General features: G+C 46.3%; 1 protein-coding gene across 2 annotated transcripts in view; it reads left to right on the forward strand.

Moving 5' to 3' along the window:
• AGO1 (argonaute 1, RISC catalytic component) overlaps positions 4,879 to 21,899 on the forward strand; it is a 37,092-nt gene continuing 20,071 nt past the window's right edge. Inside the window, exons 1-11 of one of the 2 annotated variants that reach the window (XM_018041500.1) lie at positions 4,879 to 5,253; positions 10,197 to 10,380; positions 12,715 to 12,835; positions 13,273 to 13,454; positions 13,854 to 13,990; positions 14,215 to 14,349; positions 14,572 to 14,659; positions 15,322 to 15,469; positions 19,639 to 19,758; positions 20,114 to 20,245; positions 20,373 to 20,506. In XM_018041500.1, the coding sequence (XP_017896989.1) occupies positions 5,229 to 5,253; positions 10,197 to 10,380; positions 12,715 to 12,835; positions 13,273 to 13,454; positions 13,854 to 13,990; positions 14,215 to 14,349; positions 14,572 to 14,659; positions 15,322 to 15,469; positions 19,639 to 19,758; positions 20,114 to 20,245; positions 20,373 to 20,506 (1,406 nt within the window). In that variant the 5' untranslated portion in view covers positions 4,879 to 5,228. The remainder of the gene's footprint in view (positions 5,254 to 10,196; positions 10,381 to 12,714; positions 12,836 to 13,272; positions 13,455 to 13,853; positions 13,991 to 14,214; positions 14,350 to 14,571; positions 14,660 to 15,321; positions 15,470 to 19,638; positions 19,759 to 20,113; positions 20,246 to 20,372; positions 20,507 to 21,899) is intronic. The other variant, XM_005678708.3, reaches the window with a different exon arrangement.

Consider the following 21,899-nt stretch of genomic DNA (forward strand, 5'->3'; position numbering starts at 1 on the left):
ATTGAGTTGGTGATACCATCCAACCATCTCATCCTCTGTCATCCCCTTCTGCTCCTGTCTTCAATCTTTCCCAGCATCAAGGTCTTTGCCAATGAGTCAGTTCTTTGCATCAGGTGGCCAAAGTATTGGAGTTTCAGCGTCAGCATCAGTCCTTTCAGTGAATATTCAGGACTGATTTCCTTTAGGATGGACTGGTTGGATCTCCTTGCAGTCCAAGGGACTCTCACGAGTCTTCTCCAACACCATAGTTCAAAAGCATCAATTCTTTGGCGTTCAGCTTTCTTTATAGTCCAACTCTCACATTCATACATGACTACTGGAAAAACCATAGCTTTGACTAGATGGACCTTTGTTGGCAAAGTAATGTCTCTGCTTTTTAATTTGCTGTCTAGGTTGGTCGTAACTTTTCTTCCAAGGAGCAAGTGTCTTTTAATTTCATGGCTGCAGTCACCGTCTGCAGTGATTTTGGAGTCCAAAAAGATAGTCTGTCACTGTTTCCACTGTTTCCCCATTTATTTGCCATGAAGTGATGGGACCAGATGCCATGATCTTCATTATCTGAATGTTGAGCTTTAAGCCAACTTTTTCACTCTCCTTTTTCACTTTGATCAAGAGGCTTAGTTTTTCTTTGCTTTTTGCCATAAGGGTGGTGTCATGTGCATATGTGAGGTTATTGATATTTCTCCAGGCAATCTTGATTCCAGCTTGTGCTTCATCCAGCCCAGCATTTCTCATGATGTAGTCTGCATATAAGTTAAATAAAATAGGGTGACAGTATAGAGCCTTGATGTCCTCCTTTCCCTGTTTGGAACCCATCTGTTGTTCTATGTCTAGTTCTAACTGTTGCTTCCTGACCTGCATACAGATTTCTCAAGAGGTAGGTCAGGTGGTCTGGTATTCCCCTCTTTTGAAGAATTTTCCACATTTTGTTGTGATCCACACAGCCAAAGGCTTTGGCATAGTCAGTAAAGCAGAAGTAGATGTTTTTCTGGAACTCTCTTGCTCTTTCCATGATCCAGCGGATGTTGGCAACTTGATCTCTGGTTCGTATGCCTTTTCTAAATCCGGCTTGAACATCTGGAAGTTCACGGTTCATGTACTGTTGAAGCCTGGCTTGGAGAATTTTGAGCATTACTTTGCTATCATGTGAGATGAGTGCAATTGTTCAGTAGTCTGAGCATTCTTTGGCATTGCCTTTCTTTGGGATTGGAATGAAAACTGACCTTTTCCAGTCCTGTGGCCACTGCTGAGTTTTCTTAATTTGCTGGCATATTGAGTACAGCACTTTCACAGCATCATCTTTTAGGATTTGAAATAGCTCAACTGGAATTCTACCACCCCATGAACAGTATGGAAGTGAACCCCATGAACAGTATGAAAAGGCAAAAAGATGGGCCACTGAAAGATGATACATATGTTAGGTTTGGTTAAATTTTATATTTTGTATATGTGTAGTTTACCTATGTGAATGATACCCTAATTTTTAAAAGTCTGCCAGTTTCATCTTTCCAAAGTACAAGCTGACTTTTATTAATTCCATTGTTCATGATTTCTGATTTTTAAAAATTTCTCCTGAAATAAGAAATACATTTTATTATTGATAAAAAGAAATGGTGTATGCTGGAAGTGTTGGTGATTCATTTCCTGATAGAAGGGTATATGATTTTATGTTTATTATACTATCTTGATTTCATTGTCCCTAGAGTGTTATAGGAGAAGGCAATGGCACCCCAACTCCAGTACTCTTGTCTGGAAAATCCCACGGACGGAGGAGCCTGGTGGGCTGCAGTCCATGGGGTCACGAAGAGTCGGACATGACTGAGCGACTTCCCTTTCACTTTTCACTTTCATGCATTGGAGAAGGAAATGGCAACCCACTCCAGTGTTCTTGCCTGGAGAATCCCAGAGACAGGGGAACCTGGTGGGCTGCCATCTATGGGGTCACACAGAGGCTGTTATATAAGTATTTTTAAAAAGAAAGCACTGGTGGAGATACAGGTTTTTTTTTTTTTTTTCTTCTTAAGCCATTCTTATTGTGTGGGGGCCAGAAACTCTAGGTTTAGAGAAGGTGTGTAAGTGGAAAGACCTGAGTTTTGGCCCACATAGTAGACGTGTTTGTGTGTGAATTAGCTATGAATTAAGATGCAGGGATTAAACTGGAGACAGAAGGAGCCAGTAGCTTTCTGGGAAGGTACATCAGGAATTACTGGAAGAAGTTGTCTGCGTTAAAAAAAACAAGATGCTGTCTGGAATTCCTTTATACTCTACTACTTTGCCTAGCCAGGAGTGAAATCCTTGATGATGAAGACACTCTGCATTAAGACCTGCAGGCCAGAGCCAGGCTTGACTCCACTAGCCACTTTGGAGGTGGATCAGAATAGTGACCAGTGCCTTTCCACAAAGTTAAGGTGCCTTTCACAGAGTGAGGCTTGGCATTTAGGACAGGAGATTCAAACTCTTCTTAAAGAATGCTGAGCTTCCAGCTTAGTTACACCAAGGCAAAGACCTTGCTGTTTCTGAGGATGTTTTGATGCCTTGATTCAGATCTATCTAGATTTAGTAATCATTCTGGGCACTGCTTGTGCGAAGCACCTAAGGGAGACTGAAGTGCATCTTGACATAGTCCCTGTTCTTAAAGAATTTAGACTGTAGTGTAAGAAGCAGACAGTAATTATGAGAGCAGCCAATACTTTGCCTGCATTCTTCTAGGTAATGTCCTAAGCTTTTATATGCATTAATAATAGTCCAATGAGGTAGGTACTATTTTCACCCTCTAAAATGGAGGAGGAGGAAATTGTGACACATGCGTGTGTTCTAAGTCACTTCAGTTGTGTTTGACTCTTTATGACCCTATGGGGCCATAGCCTGCCAGGTTCCTCTGTCCATAGGATTCTCCAGGCAAGAATACTGAAGTAAATGACCGCATCAGGGTTGGAAGCAAAACACTGTGGCTCTGGAGTCTTTGTTCCTAACTTTATCTTGTAGAGCTGCTGCTGCTGCTAAGTTGCTTCAGTCGTGTCTGACTCTGTGCGACCCCATAGACGGCAGCCCACCAGGCTCCCCCGTCCCTGGGATTCTCCAGGCAAGAACACTGGAGTGGGGTGCCATTGCCTTCTCCTCTTGTAGAGCAGTAGTTCTCAAAGTGTGGTCCCCTAGGTCAGCAGCATCAGCTTCATCTGGAAACTTATTAAAAACATGTATTCTTTGGATCCCACTCACGAGCTACTCGGAGAAGGCAATGGCACCCCACTCCAATACTCTTGCCTGGAAAATCCCATGGGTGGAGGAGCCTGGTGGGCTGCAGTCCATGGAGTCGCTAAGAGTCAGACATGACTGAAGCGACTTAGTAGCAGCAACAGCAGCAGCAAGAGCTACTGGATCACAAATTCTGGTGGTGCTTAGCAATCAGTGTTTAAACAAGCCCTCCAGGTGGTACCTGTTGTTGCAGAACCTCTCCTAGAGAAAAGCAAAAAGCATACTCTGAAAAGTGTCAGAAATTAATCTTCCTAGTGGGTAGCGACTGGGTATGGCTTCTCTTCTTGAGTTCCTAGCATCTGGTGTAAAGTAGTCATCAAAAATACAGATGGATTAATATATATGAATGAATATATGGAAAAGTGATGTTTGAGCTGGGTCTCTTAGCACCTATCAGTTGATGCAGACTGAATAGGAGAAATGTTCCTAGAAACTGAGACTAACAAGGAGGTGACTGTGATACTTTTGTCAAGATATGATAAGGGCCTGCATCAGCACAGGGAGCCTTCACAAGCATGTCAGGAGACCATATGAGCAGGTAAACAGGTCAGGACTTTGTGAACTGCTGTATAGGGTTAGAAGCAAGGGAGAGAGAGAAGCGGTCATTTCTGGGATGAAGGTGCCCTTTGTAGAGACAGGAGGTATAGGGCAAGCACTTTTGCGGGAGGAAAGATAAGAGTTTGGTTTTGAACTCTTAAAATTTGAAGTGCTGGTAGATCCAGGTGGAGCTGTCCAGCAGACACTTGGAAATATGAGTCTGAGACATGGTTGGAAATAGAGATTTGGAAGGATAGTTAAGCCAAAAGAATGGATGAGACCTTGAAGCAAAAAAGTGGAGAGTAGAATGAGAAGACAGCTAGGTTTGAAAACAAGGTGAACACTTTTTTTAATGGATCAAAAACAAGAGGGGGGCCTCTTGAAGAAAACCGAAAAGGACTTAGGCAATAGGAGACCTCAGAAAATGCTGAAGCCAAATAAAAGACTCAAAAAGGAGGCACAGTGTCAGATGCTGCAGCGAAATAAGAATTGAAAATTATCCTTTGAATTTTGACACAAAAAGTGTTTTAAGTGAGGTGGTGAGGTCAGAAGTGGATTGACTGAATTCAAGCGTGGGCTGTAAGAAAGTGGAGACAGGTGCTTCCCAGCCCGTAGGTAGAGCTCAGTAGATGCACTTAAGTTGAGACGGTGACATCTTCCAGGGTAGGCAGGGTCTCTTTCATATCTCTGGTCTCAGCGCCCAGTACTCGGCCTGGAAGAGAGGGTGGCGTCAGTGAGTTCAGTGACTAGGGACGGAGAAAGGCTTCGCGGAGGCAGTCGCTTTGCAGCCGAGGCTTGAAGGATGAGGGTGATTGGGAGGAGAGGTGGGAGGCAGGGCCCCTGGGTGATGGGGCTCTCGGAGTGTGTGAGGGTGGCCTGGGAATGAGGTGGCAATGTGCGCGTGGCCCTGTGCGAATGGGGGGAGGCTGTGTGTAGGCTTGGAGGAACATGTTTGGGGAAAAGACAAGGCCGGAGGCTGCTGCGGGGTGGGGGTTGGGGGTGTGTTGTCCTCCCGCCCCGCCCCACTTACGCCACTGCGCGGTTCCGCGGCGCCTTTACCGGAGCCCTCCCGCCGGGCTGCATGGCGATGGGTGACCGCCAGGGGCCGCTGCCTCCGGTCCCCGGTGCCCCCGCCCCTCTCCATTGGCCTTTGTTGCCGTCGGAGCGCCCCGTTTGACTCGTTCCCGTCCGCCCCCTGGGCCTGGCGGTCGCGCCTGCGCACTGGCAGCTGGCCGGGCGCTCGCAGGGGGAGCTGCTGCAGGCTCCGCGGCGGCGGCGGCAACGGAGGCTGCGGGGGCGGCGGCGCGAGCGGCCGGGCTTGGGGGGGCAGCCGAGCCCGGCCCGGGAGCCCAGGCAGCAAACGTGCGGGGTACCTAGGCCCCTCACGCTGGACTCCACAGTCTCCGGGCCGCCTGATCTCCGCACGGGTATATGGGATGGAAGCGGGACCCTCGGGAGCAGGTAAGGGCCCCCAGGAGCGGGGACGGTGCATGCTCCAAGGACTAGGGGACTCTCGCGTGAAGAGCAGGGTTTCGGAGTGAGGAAGGGTTTCCTGAGTGGGGAACGGGGCTCTTCTGAGATGGGGGGCCCAGTTTGAAGGGGGCTGTGTGCAGTTCCGGGGGAAACCTTGCGAAGGGAAGCTCTGAGACGGGGGCCATTTATCAAAGGAGCCTGTATGCACTCGTGGAGGTGGGAAGTGCTTTGGAAGAAGGGCCTGAACGCACAGGAGGACTCCTGGAGGTACCAGGAGGCCTAGGGAGAGGCCCGGCAGGTGGCAGGGGGCGGGCTCCAGGTGTCCAGGAGAGGGAGGTCGACACAAATGGGCCCAGAGCTGCCGCATGCCCTGGGCGGGGGCTCAGCCGGTATGGGTTGGGCTGGGTTGATGTCTTTTGGGAGAAGGCGCCAGAGCTGGGCTGTGAGCTCCGCCCCAGCCGGGCCTGACGCGGGGGCGAGGGTCAGGGGGCAGTGGGTGGGGATCCAGCCCTGGGATTCCCCCCCTTAAGTCTGGGAGCTGGAGTGGAGGCGCCGGAGCATGCGCGTAGGTGGCAGCTGGAAGGGGCTGCCCGATGTGGTGGGGGCGTGGCCGCCCGAACCCCCCTACCCCTAGCCCCGCCAGGTTGACTTGGTAAAAGGAGCGCGCTGATGGCTTGTAGTCTATCTTAGGTTATGCTGGCAGGACATAAATGGAAATGGGTCCCTTCCCCATCTTGGGGGTCTTAGGCTTGGCTCTGAAACCTTCAGTCTCAATTTGCCAAGACTAGGTTGAGGGAGATGGACAAGTTTCTTATTCTGCCACTAGGATGAGGAAAGACGGATGGGAGCAATGTTTTAGGTTAGGGACAGGTCCTACTTGAAGACAGGCCTTAGAGAATGTATTGGTTGCTGAGGGACCAAGGCCAGGACCTGGCTTCCGTAGAAGGGATTGTTTGCCTGGTTTGCATGTTTCTGGTTCAATAGTGAGCAGAGTTGGGATCTTTTAATCCAAGGATAATGACCTCTCTATTGAATGTTTCCTGAGTTGACAGCCTAATCTTTCTATGCCTTAATGTTTTTATGGTTGCTGTCCCCTACTGGGTATCTTTTCTTTTTGCTCTCTCTACTCCCCCAGAAATTGTCAGAGCCGTGTTATTAGACCCAGCGTTGTCAGGCGAGCCTTTGGTCATATATAAGTTGTATGGGATAGGGGGAAGTTTATAGCCTTCACCATAGTGTGTCCCAGGTGATAGCCTTAACTTCTTATTCACCATCAGGAGAAAAGGAGATTAGAGGGGAAACTGAGGCAAGACTGTCCCAAGAAGGCCAGAGTCCCTGGATGGGGTGAGGGTGGTGGCACCTCCTGTGTCCTAGGCGTCTTATCTTTTTGGTGGGAGGAGCAGTCTGGAATCTTTTAGATCTGTCTCACTACTTCCGTTTGATCTGGAGGGGAGAATAGAATTTCCATTTGGGACATGAATTTTATTTCATTTGGGACATGAATTTCATTTCTGGTTGAAGCAAGCATCTTTGTCTTTTATACCAGATCTTATACTCTTAAGGAAATAACTCCTGCCACCTCATTCAAGTCATTCATTCAGTGATCTTTTAAGTACTTAGCGACTACTTTCACCAAGATGGAAACAACCTTGTAAAGGCTGTATAAGCCTTAAGGTGGAATGCAGGGGTCAACTGACTTCAGAAAACCATTAATACTTCCTTTTTCCCTTAGGCTCCTCTCTCCCTTCCATGAACTCTCTTGGTTTTCTGGGCTGGAGACTACTTGCAGTAACCCCTGGAACTAGAGTAGTAGAACACGGAAGTCCAGACGGATTGGTGGGAGCTGGCACCCATACCAGACTGCTTATGGTTTTATTCTGATGAATTCCGAGTGGTCTCGAGAGTGATGAAAAAATTGACTTTTTGTTTTTGGTTGTTGTTACAATAAATAAGCTTCTAGGGAAGGAACTAGAGCCTGGTATCTGGATTTGGCTGTAGCCTAATGGGGCAGCCTTTACCTCATCAGAGGGTGTGATTGAAATTCACTCTGGAAGCTGTGAGTAGAGGGATCCCATAACTGCCTCCTTCCTAGGCTAGGACTGTTTTCTTGGAGGTTGGAGGACACAGTACACAAAGCAGCGTGTTGTCTCTGGCTTCACTGGGCTCAAGGCCAGATGTGCCGTCTGTGCTTAGGTGTGTTTCAAGCACGTATACTGGACTGGGAGCTCCTAGAGGGTGGAGTTGGTGTCTGATTTATCTGTGGAACCAACTAATGGCTAGGCCTTGACACAAGTACATCTTTGTTTTTTCAATTGAGTCACATTCCATTGTGAGCATAAATGGTTAAGTACATTGTATGGCTATCTAATAATTTGTGTGTACTTCGTGTGTGGATAAATTCTTTTTGAAGAGATTGGGCTCTTCTTCTTTGCTTACTGGACAGCTAACCTAGCCTTGAGTTTGTCTTTTGAATGGGCAGTCTAGCCTATTGGTAGGTATGTGGGCCTCAGAACTGCAGGGAAGGGTTCCCTGAGCCAGGCCTTTAGGCTGTTACTTTTCCTTCCCAGGGCTGGCTGGGGATGGGGGAGGGGGAGTGTCCTTTTCAGAGCCCCTCCCTCCTTGCTTTTGTCTGCAGAGGACGGCCCCGCCCCCTTCCCTCAAGGCCCAAGCTTTGTCCTCTGTGCTGGGGCCCTCATCTGCATCACAAAGTGGCCGTCTGTCCCTGTCTGGGTCTGAAGGGAAGTGTCTCCCTTTCTCAGACTAAAAGCTGGGGGCAGGGTGGGGTTGGGGGAACTTTGTACTGCCGTAAGACTTGCAGGAGGATGGGGTGGGAGAGAGGTTCTCTCTTCCTCCTGCCTTCCCTAGTTTGGGTATTCTGAAGGGGAGCGTGGGGGCCTCCCTGTTTTCCCAGAGCCTCCTAGGAATGGAGGGTGCCTAAGGCTAAGCCTGGTGTGTAGTCCTATTTCTGAGGAAGAGAAGACTCTCAGACTAGAGTGTCTGTCCCATCCCCCATCATTTCTACCCAGCCCCTAGCTCTAGGGGATGTCTTTCTCCCAAGACTCCAAGCAATTATTCAGCCTGGGAGGCTAAGGAGGTGAATGGAATGTAAGAACGTGGGGAGGGGAAGGGTATCTCTTACCAGCTACTTCCTCTAGGGTCTTGTTTGAGCTGGATTTATAATTGTTTCTGAGCAGTTTGCAGGTGTGTGTGCGTGTGTGTGTGCTTGTGCTTGTGTGTTCTTTGTGGTATGTCTGCAGTTCTGTTTGTTAATTCGTTTCTTCTCTGTGTGTTGAACACCTCCTGTATGCCCGACACTAGAGATTCAGCAGTGACCAAGGCAGATACAGTCTTTGTATCTTTGAAGAACTCACAGTCTAGGTTGGTGAGGGCTATGTGTACGAAGGTAAACTGTCCAGTTCTAAGTATGGGTTTGGATGTGTATGTCTGACTATGGCTTGTATATAATTTCTGTCCAGCTCTTTCTACAGTAGGTGGCCAGGTGCTAGTAGTTAAGCTTTTACTCCCCCAGGTAGCCGAGTTCTGAAGGCCTTTTCTCCTCAGGCTGGGCCTCCACTTCCCTGTTTCCCTGTAGGGTGGGCTTGACAGGTGGTTAGAAGGAGACATAGCAGTTAGCTCTGGGAAGCATGCCCCTCCCTTGAAGGGTTCTGACCTCTTCCTGACCCCCCCAGCTGAGGATATGCCCCTTCCCCCCAGCCTGGCCAACTGTGAAAGCAGATCTCTGATAATGGGAGGTTCTCGGCTATTTTATCCCTCTCTCCTCCCAACTGGGTTGGTCCTCTATTGGCCAGGACAGTAGTTGATGTGGACAAAGGGTTCTCTTAGGCAGTTTTCCTTTTGTCTTCCCTTTCCCCTCAAGCTAGAAAATAAAACCAGGGGCAGCAATCAGGCTGCTGGCATTAGAGGAGAAAGTAGTGGGAGTTGGCCCAGCCCTAGCCCTTTCTCAGGGGCCTCCAGTGTCTTAAAATTGATCCCTACTGCAACTGTTGGGGCCCTCTGTGTGGAAGGAGATGTGGGCCTGGAGAGAATTTTGTATTCTTCCCAGAGCCAGTAATCTCATCTTCTCCAGCATGATAATTGCTGCCCCTCCTTCCTAAATCCTCTACTCTAGCCTGCTCTTGCCTTAGTCACCTATGTTTAGCCTACCTTCATTCCCTAGATTTTTCTTCTTTTGAAATTGTGCTTCATTCTCTCCCCGCTTGCAGGAAGTACTTGCCTAGGCTGTCAGCTCTAACCTATCTTGCCCCAGCCCCTATTCCAGCCTTTCCTCCTTCCCAATTCAAGCATTTTTCTGCTGTGACCTCCAGTTCTAGCGCCTTTAGCAGCTCCCTGTTTCAGCCTCCTTTCCTTGGTCTCCAGAATCTGTCCTGTTAACCTTTTCTCCTTTTCCAACCTCAGCCATTCTGTTGCCTTAATCTTTTCCCAGACATTGGCCTTCTTCCTTGCTTGTTGCCCTGGCACTTGGCCTTCTTTAGGTCTTCCTCCTGCCTGCAGTTGGAGGAGATTTAAGGTGATGCTTTTTTGTGTGTTCAGGATGGTGATGAGTGAAGTGAGCATCTAGCTGACAGATAATAAGGTCTGCTGGATACCTGGTGAAGGCAGATGTCTCAATCTAGTAGAGGAAAGAAAGAGCCAAATTTAGTCCCTTTATTTAACCTGTAATAGGAAGTTATTATGTACTCACTTGATGAATTTAAGATAGATAACAAGGGTAATTTTCCTAACTGGAAAAAATTAAAAAAAAAAAATGGCCTGGGTTTCAACCAGTGGAAGTCCTCATTTAGGTTGGGTAGACAGGAAAGAGGCTTCCCCTACCCTCTGCTGTTCCCATTCTAGGAGGCCTTGTGCTGTCTCTGATCAGAGTGGTAAGGAGATTACCAGACTGTACCCTCACCAGGCTCTCTGTCTTGCAGCTGCAGGTGCCTACCTGCCCCCCCTGCAGCAGGTGTTCCAGGCACCTCGCCGGCCTGGCATTGGCACTGTGGGGAAGCCAATCAAGCTCCTGGCCAATTACTTTGAAGTGGACATCCCTAAGATTGACGTCTATCACTACGAAGTGGATATCAAGCCAGATAAGTGTCCTCGCAGAGTCAACCGGTAAGTGATGCACAGAAGCCAGTAAGTCAGGTAGTCCTTATTTTCCTAAGTCTCGTAGCCTTCAAAGAATCCAGAGAGGTAAAAGAAAAACTCGTTGAAGGTGATATCACCAAATTCAAGAACATTTTCAAGGAAGAGATTCTAACTTAAGGTAAATGTGGAAATAGATCACTGGATTTGGCTCTATGGAGACTATTGATAACCTTTTGCTACAGCTGTTCCAGTGGAGGAGTTGGGCTAGTAATCTAAGAGTAAGTTAAGGAATAGGGGCTTCCCTGGTGGCTCAGTTGGTAAGAGTGAGTTAAGAAATAAGTGGAAGGTGATGTGGTAGGGATAGTGAGAGCAGATAGCTTTTTGCTAGATAAGTTGATAGTGAAGCATGGGAGAGAAGGAATGTGTTGGCTTGAGAAGATTCTAGGGCTCAAGCCTGCTGCATTTCATTATTTGGGGAAATGAATAAATGAAAATTTTTTAAGAATGAGATGTGGATATGTTTATAAACCAAGAAGGAGCTAGTGTAGGAGAAGTTAAAGGTACAGGACAGGGAGGAAAGGAATGAGTGGGATGTTCTGGCTAAGGCAGGAAGACACACAGGATACACAGTTTGAGGAATTAGCCTTAGAAGAAGTAATAGTTCTTCTCAAAATTAATTTATTTTGTTATTATTTGAAAACTATTCATGCACAATATAAAGTTTTTAATATTACAGAAAGAGTAACAGTGAAAAATGTCTCCTATTACCCTGACCTCCAGTCCCCTAGTCCCTTTCCCCAGATGCATTCATTATTACCCTTCATATACTTCCAGATATTTTTCTATACATATACAAGCATATTTGTATACAAACATTTTAAAACACATGGAATATAGAATCTTATACATCTTTCTCTGCACCTTGCTTTTTCCACTGAGCAATGTATTTTGGAAAGTGATACATATCAGTACCTACAGGTTCCTCATTCTTTATTATAAGATATTTAATAATAAATCTATTCAGGAGCATTTAGGTCAAATCTAAACTTTTGCTACAAAATGAAACTGTGTAGAATATTAATAGAGATATTTTTGCTCTCAAGTATGAATGTATCTGTAGGATAAAGTCCTAGGACTAGACTTGCTGGCTTAGTACATTTACAGTTTTTGAGGTAGTGCCAGTTTGTTTTTTTTAAGGTAAGTTGTACCAATTTATATCCCCATTAGTAAGGTGTCCCCCCATATCTGCACAAATTCAAAATATTGGATTTTTTAATCATTGGCATTCTGGTAAGTAGAGAATTATATCTTAGTCTGATTTTAAATTGTATTTCTCTAATGAGTGATGTTGAACATATTTTCAGATACTTAAAAATTTATACATAGAAGGGATATTTCAAGTGTGAGAGGAAAGAAAAAGGAAAGGCTTGTGTATATAAATGTGTTTGTTTATATGTCTGGAAACTTGAGGGTGGCCTTGCCTTCTACATTGTACTCTTTTCAAAATTATTAAAGATGCTTTTTGATCTGAGGTACGAATGGGTTCTGTGGAACCCATTACGGGGGTAGTGGAGAAGGTTTGACACAACCTACGAGGATGGAAATGATCAGAGTTAGGAAAAAGATTGCTGGGCAGTACTGAGGCCTAATTGACATTGAAAGCATGTGTTTACAGTTGGCTTCCAATGTGTATTGTCAGTCTTTCTATCCAGTAGTGTTCAAGATGTTTGATTTTGAAAGTGAAGGGGTCAGATGGGTTGGGATTTTGAAGGATAGATGGATACTCTGGAGTCTAAATAGCAGAGGACAGGAAGTGAAATCAAGAAAGAGATAATAATGGAGAGAAAACAAGATGGTAGAACTAAAGGCTTCAGAGAGAGATGGAAGAGATGAGGTTCTTCTTCCACACTTTATTCCTATTCCAATTCAGGCTTCTTCCTCTGCCTTTTTTGATTATCATCCTGGGGATTGGAGCAGCCTGGATTTTTGTTCCTGATTCTGGATAGACCCTGAGATTAAGCCCTTCTCCCCTCAGCTTCCTCTTCTGTTCAGAAGGCACTCACAGTCACCCTTTTGGGTCCTTTGGAGCCTTGGTGATCCAAGGACCAAGAATACCATCTAACAGCACGTTAGAGATGGAGAGCATCAGTCTTAGCTCTAAATCTGCTGAATCAGAATCTGCATTTTATATCTCCAGGTGATTCATATGCAGCTTGAGAAGCACTGTTATAGTGATTAGTAGCTGGTAGGACAGAGTTAGTGGCTGGTAGGTAGATGGGACATTGCCTGGACTTAAAATTAGTTCCAGAAGTTTGAAATAGTAGTCTTTCAGCTTCCTCTGGCCTTTCCCATTCTCCACAGGGAAGTGGTGGAATACATGGTCCAGCATTTCAAGCCTCAGATATTTGGTGACCGCAAGCCCGTGTATGATGGAAAGAAGAACATTTACACTGTCACAGCACTGCCCATTGGCAATGAACGGGTACTGTTGGGAGTCATGCTGGACCTGTGTCAAGGGTCTGGGGATGGACAGAGCTCAAGTAGGCCTATTTGGAGTCTGGTGTCCGGACATCCCTTTCATTGTTTGTGCTGAGAAAATGTGGTTTAGGTTGAGGGATGGGTAGGTGGTTATGTTTATTTAGCCTACTGTATGTCTGTCTGTGTCCCAAACAGACTGAGATTAGACTTAAAATAGACCTGAAGGACTTCCTACTAAGTGTGTTTGAGAGGGGCAGAGAGATGCACTGAGCCAAGGTGGCTGGAGACTTAGGGGCTGGATTTACTCAGAAGTCTTCATTGTGAGTCCTTATCAGCCTAAGACGCTGATTCTTGGCAAATCTTAGGGGTTAGGGACAGGGCAAGGAACACTGAATTGTGGGAAAGCACTGGAAATCTTTCACTCCTTTCTCTTTCCTGAAGGTTGACTTTGAGGTGACAATCCCTGGGGAAGGGAAGGATCGAATCTTCAAGGTCTCCATCAAGTGGCTGGCCATTGTGAGCTGGCGCATGCTGCATGAAGCCTTGGTCAGTGGCCAGATCCCTGTTCCCCTGGAGTCTGTGCAAGCCCTGGATGTAGCCATGAGGCACCTGGCATCCATGAGGTACTTGGTGTGGTTAATATGTGGGCTACTAGTGGTGGCAGAAGTGTACGGGAGGAGGAGGGAAATGAACATATATTTTAAGGTCCCGCAGTATGCCTTTCAAATAAAAAATTCTTTGAAACCCTACCGTATGCCAGGCAAGTGCGCATATACAGTGAGGTGGTACAAAGCTTTGGCCCTGTCCCTTTTAGTTATTTTTGGACCTCACCCCATCTGTCTCTGCAGGGCAGAAAAAGGGTAGAGTCTTGTACAAGGTCAGTCACACAACTAGTAAAAGATGAGAGCTGGAATTAAAGCCCTGGTGTCCTGCCTTCCAGGCCAGGGCTCCTCCGTGCCCAGGATGCCTCACAGGGTGGGGGCCTGTGCCCGAGGGACCAGTTCTCTGCCTGTCCCTGCCAGGTACACCCCTGTGGGCCGCTCCTTCTTCTCACCGCCTGAGGGCTACTACCACCCGCTGGGGGGTGGGCGCGAGGTCTGGTTCGGCTTTCACCAGTCTGTGCGCCCTGCCATGTGGAAGATGATGCTCAACATTGATGGTGAGTGGGGAGAGCTATGGAGCCAGGGGCACCCTGAGTCCAGTGACCACACTCCCAGCCTCATCCCTCCCAGCTCTGTAACCACACTCCTAGTCTAATCCCTGCAGCCCTGGGAGCCCTCCCCCATCCCTATACCCTATGAGGAAGAGGGTGTAAAGAGCAGTGCCTCCCTTTATTCTGGAAGACAGAATCTGAGTTGAGCTGTACCTACTCTGTCCCCACAGTCTCAGCCACTGCCTTCTACAAGGCACAGCCAGTGATTGAGTTCATGTGTGAGGTGCTCGACATCAGGAACATAGATGAGCAGCCCAAAGCCCTCACGGACTCTCAGCGTGTGCGCTTCACCAAGGAGATCAAGGGTGAGGACCCAGCCAGGTGGGGAGGGGAATCAGTGTTCCTTTCTCGTGTGCGCTTCACCAAGGAGATCAAGGGTGAGGACCCAGCCAGGTGGGGAGGGGAATCAGTGTTCCTTTCTCTTTAGTTCTAAAAGGAAATCCCCTTGGGATATATTCAGGCGAGAGGCCAAGCCTGGGCACATGAGCAACCTTTTCCAACTCTGACAAGCAGTGTGTGTGTCCCAGGCCTGAAGGTGGAAGTGACCCACTGTGGACAAATGAAGAGGAAATACCGCGTGTGTAATGTTACCCGCCGTCCTGCCAGCCATCAGACGTAAGTTGATGGGGCTGCTAAGCCATACCACTGGTGGAAGAGGGCCACCAGGAAGATATTTCAACATACTCCGTTCACACTCTCCATCCCCCCACCTGGCCTTGAGGATGAGCTCTGTGTTTGAAGATAAACTGTAGGAATTTGGCATCCCTCCCCTAACATTCCCAGATCCATTGATAGAGACTGTCCCTACCATTTTTACCTTCTTGGTCTCTACCTTTCCTTCTTGGACTTTTACTGTAGAGCAAGTGTCTCCCTGGCTTCTTTCTCAGTTCTATAAATGTTAGAATCTCTCTGAACTTACTCCTGAAACAGAAAGCTGAGATCCTGGGTTAGACCTTGGGGAAAGTTGTCACTGATTTCGTCTAAAATCTTCCACTTCAGACTGTGCTGGACCATGAGTGACTACTGTGTGTCGGACTTCATGCTCAACATTAGAAATACAGATGAATCAGATATGATCTGACCATTGTATAACTTGTTTTTCAAATCTTTGGCTTCACTCTTGAGCCCTGTGTTGCCTCTGCTTTCCCGTGAGTGGCAGGAGTGTTCACAGAGGCTGGAAAGGAATGAAGTCAAGTCTGGCCTTGTGCATGGTTATAGGTCTAGAAAGGTGTTATTGAATGCTGGACTATGACACCTCTTTCCCTTCCCCCAAACAGGTTTCCTCTGCAGCTAGAGAGTGGACAGACTGTGGAGTGCACAGTGGCCCAGTATTTCAAGCAGAAATATAACCTGCAGCTCAAGTATCCCCACCTGCCTTGCCTGCAAGTTGGCCAGGAACAAAAGCATACCTACCTGCCCCTAGAGGTGAGGCTGCCAAGTAATGGCCGGGCTGGGGAACAAGCATTGTACCTGCACACAGATCGTCAGAGGTCTGTTCTTCCATTTATAGTCTCATCATTTTAAGGCTTGGAAAAGTGATATTCTGAGAGGTCATTCTGTGAAACGCAGTCATCATTCTTAATTGCTGAATTCTTTACTTATCCTCATCCTGCTCTCATGGTTTTTCAGGACTTCCAGGCAGAGGCGAAGCTATATGTATTTACTGTTTAATAAGTAATTAGTCATTCAGGACAGAGATTTCAGATACCTGCACACGTGTCCTTTATTTATTTATTTATTTTTTCATTTCTGTATGGCTTTATTTATAGTTGACATACAATAAACTGCACATTTTAAGTGTACCATTTGATGCGTTTTGACATCCCTACAATAAAGATAATGAACACTCTAAGATACACTCATGTCCTCTTAATTTCTCTTTCCCTATCTGGAGCTGGGAATCCTAAATAACCTAAAGATACAAATGTACTTTATTTTACAGATATTGGAGGTGAATGTTACCTGTAATGGAAATCCTATTTCCCCAGTCATCAATGTGTTCCCTTTGAAAAAGTTTTAACCAAGATTTGTCATATTTTTATGCTTTGGCCAACCTTTGAAATTCTGCAATTAAAGAAAGAATAGTAATGCTCTAGTCATAGAATGCAAATGAAGAACCACTAGTCTGTATTTGGTTTGTTATATACTAGCCATAATGTTTCGGAGAAGGCAATGGCACCCCACTCCAGTACTCCTGCCTAGAAAATCCCATGGACGGAGGAGCCTGGTGGGCTGCAGTCCATGGGATCGCGAAGAGTCAGACACGACTGAGCGACTTCCCTTTCACTTTTCACTTTCATGCATTGGAAAGGGAAATGGCAACCCACTCCAGTGTTCTTGCCTGGAGAATCCCAGGGACGGGGAGCCTGGTGGGCTCCGGTCTATGGGGTCGCACAGAGTCGGACACGACTGAAGTGACTTAGCAGCAGCAGCAGCCATAATGTTTAGGTGTTCCCTGTTGGCAGCCAGAATGTCTGCTGAGAACCTACCTCTGACTGCTTCATTGTCTAGTCCAGTGCCTCTCAGAGTGTGGTCAGCAGACCAAGAGCATAGTTATTACCTGAGAGCTTGTTTGAAATGCAGAATCTCAGGTTCCACCTAGGCTTGCTGTATCAGTATCTCTTTTTACAGAATCCAAAGATTCTGTCAAATATGAATGTTTATGTTGATGAAGCACCAGCCTAGAGTACTGTCTTATTCTCTTCTAGCAGTGGGGGTCAGATATCTGGGACCTAAGCCTTCTGTGAGCTTTTGGGATTTCAGAACTAACCAGAGGAAGTTAGGCTGAGGGAGAAAGAAGAGATCCCCAAACCTAAGAACACTGACGTAGTTAATAGCTGCTGATGCATAGAAAATGAGGTGAGGACAGCATATTCTCTGAGATGGAAGCAGAAGTCTTTAGGGGCAGTTCCAGCTAAGTAGATAGGCTTTAGGTAATAGCTATTGCAAGCTGAGATCTGTTAGCAAATTGACATGATTTCTGTTTAAACAATAGTGTCCATGGTGAATAACTTATATAATGACATATTTTGATTTTTACTGTTGCTTGTTTATTTAACAAATATTTATTGAGCTTCTGTTAAAGTCATATACTCCAAGGTGCCAGGAAGGCAACAAGAGAAGCAGGGTCCTTACTGTCATGGAGCTTAAAATCTAGAAGGGGGAAATAGACAAATAAGATAGTTTCAGATGGTGGTAAGTACCATAAGGTTAACGTGAGGTGAGGTGAAGTCGCTCAGTCGTGTCCGATTCTTCGCGACCCCATGGGCTGTAGCCTACCAGGCTCCTCCGTCCGTGGGATTCTCCAGGTAAGAATACTGGGGACAGTCATAAAGTGGAGGGGGTTGGAGATTCACTTTAGTTTTTGTGGTCAGGGAAGGCTTCTTTTAGGAGACATTTGAGCTGAATCCCAAATTATGAGATAGAACCAATCTTTTAACAACCTGAAGGAAGAACCTTTCAGGCATGAGTTTAATAGCAAGTACGTAAGCAGCAGAGAGCTTGGATATTCTTGAGAGAGATAGAAGGACATAGTGACTGGCATGTGGTTTATGAGGAGAAAAGTAGGAGATGATTTTGGAGAGAGGTACAGGGTCAAATCATACAGGCTATTGTAGGTGATATATGTTTTTCAGAATAGCTTTATTGAGACATAATTCGCATCCCATAAAGTTTGCCCTCTTAAAGTGTACACTTCAGTGGTTTTCAGTGTATTTACAGAGTTGCATAATCATTACCATTGTGTGATTCTAAAGCATTTTCATCATCCATCCCCCAAAGAAAGACCAAACCCATTAATAGTCACTTACCATTCCTTCTGTCCTCCACACTAGCCCCTACTAATCGCTAATCTGCTTCTGTCTCTATGGATTTGTCTATCCTGGACATTTCATACAAATGAAATTATGTAATACATGGCCTTTTTAAACTGGCCAGTTTCACTTAGCATAATGTCTTCAAGGTTCATCTACGTTGTAGAGTATGTCAGAATTCCCTTTTTAAGGTTGAATAATATTTCCATGTATGTATATAACACATTTATTGATGGATACTTGGGTTGCTTTCACCTTCTAGCTATTATGAATAATGCTGCTGTGAAGATAGATTTACAAATATTTGTTCTAGTCCCTGCTTTCGTTTCTTTTGAGTACATACCCAGAAGTGGAATTACTGGATCATATGGTAATTCTGTGTTTAATTTTTTGAGGACTCACCATACTGTTTTCCACACAGGTGTACCGTTTTACATTCCTACCAGCAATGCACAAGGGATCCAGTTTCTCCACATCTCTGCTCTTTTTTTGCCTAGTGTTGATTCTGTAATTGAAATTATCTGCACCTTTAAATTGCCTTCAAGAGAGCAACCTTACAAATTTTAACAATTCTGGGTTTTCATTAAGTAAATTGACTAATGTGTATTCTTTGAAATACGGAGTTTAAGGGTAGGTGACCTTGTCCTGGTTTTCCCTACCATTGTTAACCATGAACTCTGGAAATTAGGCAGAGAATCAGTACTTAGAGTATTGGCCCTATGGGAGCAAGTTTTACATTTCATTTCATCTCAGTCCTCACAACAGCTTTAAGAGACAGCTAGTGTTTTTTCCCTATGACTAAAATTAAAGAAGCAGAGTCTTAGAGTGGTTAAGAGTCCTGCCCAAGGTAACGTCATCTAGAGTTGGCAAAGCTGGACTTCAAACTCAAGTCTTCCAAACCTGTTGTTTCTCTCTCCTCTGCCAAAAGGCTTCCTGTTCACGGCTTCCTGAATATCATATGTGTTCGGGAAGCAATAGAATGGAAATCTTATATGTCACTAGAAAGTCTTTTCTGGCCTCCACTGTGTTCTCTTAGGCCCAGTACAGAGGAACCATGTGGTAAGATGTTCCTCATACCAGCAGAGGACACCGTCAGTCAACAGAGACAGTGATTTCTATTAGTCCAAGGGCTCAGCGATCACCTGTGTACTGGGGCTTAAGAACTAACCAGGTCTAGTTCTCCTGGTGTGTTGCAGGATGGAACAACCTGCTGCCTGCTACCATTGGACAGCTGCCTACTAAGAATCCAGTTTGTGTATATTGAGTTTTCTTAGTATTCAGAAAAGTTCTAGGTTGGGTCCTTTGGTAAATAATAATTTATGCTACAACTTACTAAGTGTTTGGGGATGGCAACCCACTCCAGTATTCTTGCCTGGAGAATCCCATGGACAGAGGAACCTGGCAGGCTACAGTCCATGGGGTTGCAAAAGTCGTACACGACTTAGTGACTAAACCACCACCACTGAGTGCTTACTGTGTTCAGAACTGTACTTGATTCTTTAAGCGTTTTATTTTATTTAGTCTCCAAACAATTGTTACTGTTCTCTGTATTTAACATATGAGTCCTGAACCCACATCTGGCTCTGGATCCTAAGCCCTTAATCACAAAGTGGCTCTATAGACTTTTGTATTGCACATGAATGTTTTCTAACTGACCTGTCTGTGAACAAGAGATTTTGTAGTTCATTTCTCAGGACTGGCAGCCAGGGCCTTTCTGTGGGGCTCTGGGTACAGGGTAGACTCTACTCAAGCCAGCGCTACCTGTTCTTCTCGTTTCCTTAGGTCTGTAACATTGTGGCTGGGCAGCGCTGCATTAAGAAGCTGACTGACAACCAGACTTCAACCATGATAAAGGCTACAGCTAGATCGGCCCCAGACAGACAAGAGGAGATTAGCCGCCTGGTCAGTGAGGATGCAGAGAAACGTATGCTTGGTGCTCAGTCATGGAAGTCCCTGGTAGCAAGTAGATGCTTCTCTGCCTTGGCAGGACTCTTAGGAAAACAAGTCTGGATTGGTTACCTGGGACTGCTCTTCCTTCTTGACCCTGTAGCTGCTTTGCTTCCTATCTCTTCTTTTCTCCTGTATTACTTCCCTATGTCATCTGCTCCCACTTACCTCATCTTCCACTTTCTCCCCCTTTCTAGGGGTATTCCTTACCAGCCTCAGCTGCTCTTCAGGGCTTTCTGCTTGGGACATGGAGGGTGAGCAGTATTGCCAAGCTACTGCTCTCCTGAGATCCCCTTCTTTTGTCTTGTAGATGAAGAATGCCAGCTACAACCTAGATCCGTACATCCAGGAGTTTGGGATCAAGGTGAAGGATGACATGACGGAGGTGACGGGACGAGTGCTGCCGGCGCCCATCTTGCAGTATGGCGGCCGGGTGAGCAGGGTCAGGGCCAGACAACGTCTCTGGGGCTTATGGGGGGAGGTTGGGTTGTTATAGCCAGTGGCTTTTGCTCCCCTACCCACCTGGCTCTATTGAAGCTCACCTGGGCACCCCCTCTGCCTATCCCCAGAACCGGGCCATTGCCACACCCAATCAGGGTGTCTGGGACATGCGGGGGAAACAGTTCTACAACGGCATTGAGATCAAAGTCTGGGCCATCGCCTGCTTCGCACCCCAAAAACAGTGTCGAGAAGAAGTGCTCAAGTAAGGAGGTTGAGTGTGTGGGTGGAAAGGTGGGAAGGACCGTAGAGTTGCCTAAATTCCTCTACTCCCAAGGGGCCAAGATTTGCTCTGTAGTCTGTTTTTTGTGACTTTTGACTCTGCCCCCTGTGCTATCTGGCTTAAACTTCTTCCTGCTTCGTTTCTGTCCCTCTGTGGTCAGGAGGCTTGATAAGGAGCCATATCTGTGTCAGAGATGATAATTTCAGGATGTGAACCTCCTAAGGGAGACTTGAATTGTGTTATTGTTGGAATATTTAACATGGGTGGTAAATAGTAGTAGTGATGACTATAATATTTATGCTGACGTTGTACCTAATTTTATGTTCTCTTATTTCATCTTCACAGTGAGTAGTGGTCGTATTTCCATTTTCAGCAGACTGAGGCTCAAAGAGGTTAAGTAACTTGTACAAGGTTTGCATTATCAAGAAGGTGTCAAATTGGGGGCAAATCAGATCTGAAGTTTCAGAGCTTGTATTCCTGATTAGAAATAAAAGTTGAGCTGGTGCTCTGAGCTGTCCTTTCCTATGGACAGAATTTGTTCAGTTGGGTCCGAGTGACCTGAGTTAGGTGAACATGAGTTGTAAGGGCCTCTGAGCCACCTGTGGCTGAGTAGCTGGGAGTAGATGACAGCAATGAAGAAAGTGACATAGCCAAGAGGCTTGAAGGAATCGGTTAGTGGAATAATGGTCTTGAATGAGTGAGTGAATAAGTGAAGAAATCATTGACCCTCCCCCTGCAGTCTTCTTTTTTATTTTTCAAATACCACAAAATTTACCCATTAGAAGTATGCAGTTCAGTTCCTGCTGCCCTTTGAAGTGCTGGCTCTTTGTTTTCTTTGGATCTGGAGTACGGTCAGTGCATTGTGGAGCTGAGAAAGAATCAGTGGAGCTGACCACTTTGGGCAGTGATGGGAATCAGTAGAGATGTGTGCCCTGGTGGGTTCACCTGACCTTGGGATTTTCATAAGAGTGGATCACAGCAGCCCCTGATGAATGTGGAGACTGTGGCCTTCCTTTTCCCCTCACAGATGCACAGCTACCTCCGTCACAATTATAGTTCTCTTAAATGAGTATCTCTTATCTCCTGTTCTGAGTTCTTGGGATTTTTGCCCTATTTAGGCCTGCTCTAGGAGAAGGCGATGGCACCCCACTCCAGTACTCTTGCCTGGAAAATCCTATGGACGGAGGAGCCTGGTAGGCTCCATGGGGTCCATGGGGTTGCACAGAGTCAGACACGACTGAGCGACCTCACTTTCACTTTTCACTTTCATGTACTGGAGAAGGAAATGGCAATCCACTCCCGTGTTCTTGCCTGGAGAATCCCAGGGACGGGGGAGCCTGGTGGGCTGCTGTCTCTGGGGTTGCACAGAGTCGGA

The sequence above is a fragment of the Capra hircus genome, chromosome 3 (assembly GCF_001704415.2).
Source record: "Capra hircus breed San Clemente chromosome 3, ASM170441v1, whole genome shotgun sequence".
Classification (NCBI taxonomy): Eukaryota; Metazoa; Chordata; class Mammalia; order Artiodactyla; family Bovidae; genus Capra; species Capra hircus.